Source organism: Ipomoea triloba, chromosome 16, assembly GCF_003576645.1.
Source record: "Ipomoea triloba cultivar NCNSP0323 chromosome 16, ASM357664v1".
Classification (NCBI taxonomy): domain Eukaryota; kingdom Viridiplantae; phylum Streptophyta; class Magnoliopsida; order Solanales; family Convolvulaceae; genus Ipomoea; species Ipomoea triloba.
In genome coordinates, this window is record NC_044931.1 from 14,810,900 (window position 1) to 14,811,523 (window position 624).

The 624-nt window shown below is 35.4% G+C and overlaps 1 protein-coding gene across 1 annotated transcript in view; it reads left to right on the forward strand.

The window, feature by feature from the left end:
- LOC116007843 (cytochrome c biogenesis CcmF N-terminal-like mitochondrial protein 1) overlaps window positions 1-624 on the forward strand; it is a 3,385-nt gene that overhangs the window by 1,655 nt on the left and 1,106 nt on the right. Inside the window, exons 2-3 of the mRNA XM_031248509.1 lie at window positions 7-323; window positions 407-590. Coding sequence (XP_031104369.1) covers window positions 7-323; window positions 407-590 — 501 coding nt within the window. The remainder of the gene's footprint in view (window positions 1-6; window positions 324-406; window positions 591-624) is intronic.

Here is a 624-nt window from a genome sequence, read left to right on the forward strand (position 1 = left end):
TAATAAATATATTACAGATTCATACTTTAAGGAACACAATAGCTTGACAGATTCAAAATTTGAAGATTACATTGCTCAAGGAATTGCTTATGGATCATGTGAGTTGTTGGAAGAACTCAAAGTTGGGACGAATATTATATCTGTGCATCAAAAACTGATTGGTGAAGGTTCACATCGTCATCTATCATTATCAATCAGGTTGGAGAGTTTGCTTGAGTCCAAGTCTGGATCTCAAGAATTTTGTGAGGCTATAATCATTGAAAGACTACCTTCTGGAGTCTTTGCAGATTTGTTTGAGCTGCAACATTTGGTGCAGCGCGGTGGTAAATCACAATTCTACTTTTAATCTGTATTATTAGTAAATGTCGAATCCCAGGATTTAACTATTTTGTCTTTTATTCTGCAGTATTCACTGAAGCCGGTGTATTTGGAGACACAAATTTAGAATTGCCTTCATTTCGGTCAAATCGGTCACTGATTGAGGTTCACTTGGATATTGGCTCTAAATTATCGCCAAGGCACAAAGATGAAGTAGAATTTAAAATTGAGCTTCCACTACACGCACGTTATCAGGTACTTCATCTGAAAAGGTTCATATGTAATCAAGGATATCTATATATATAT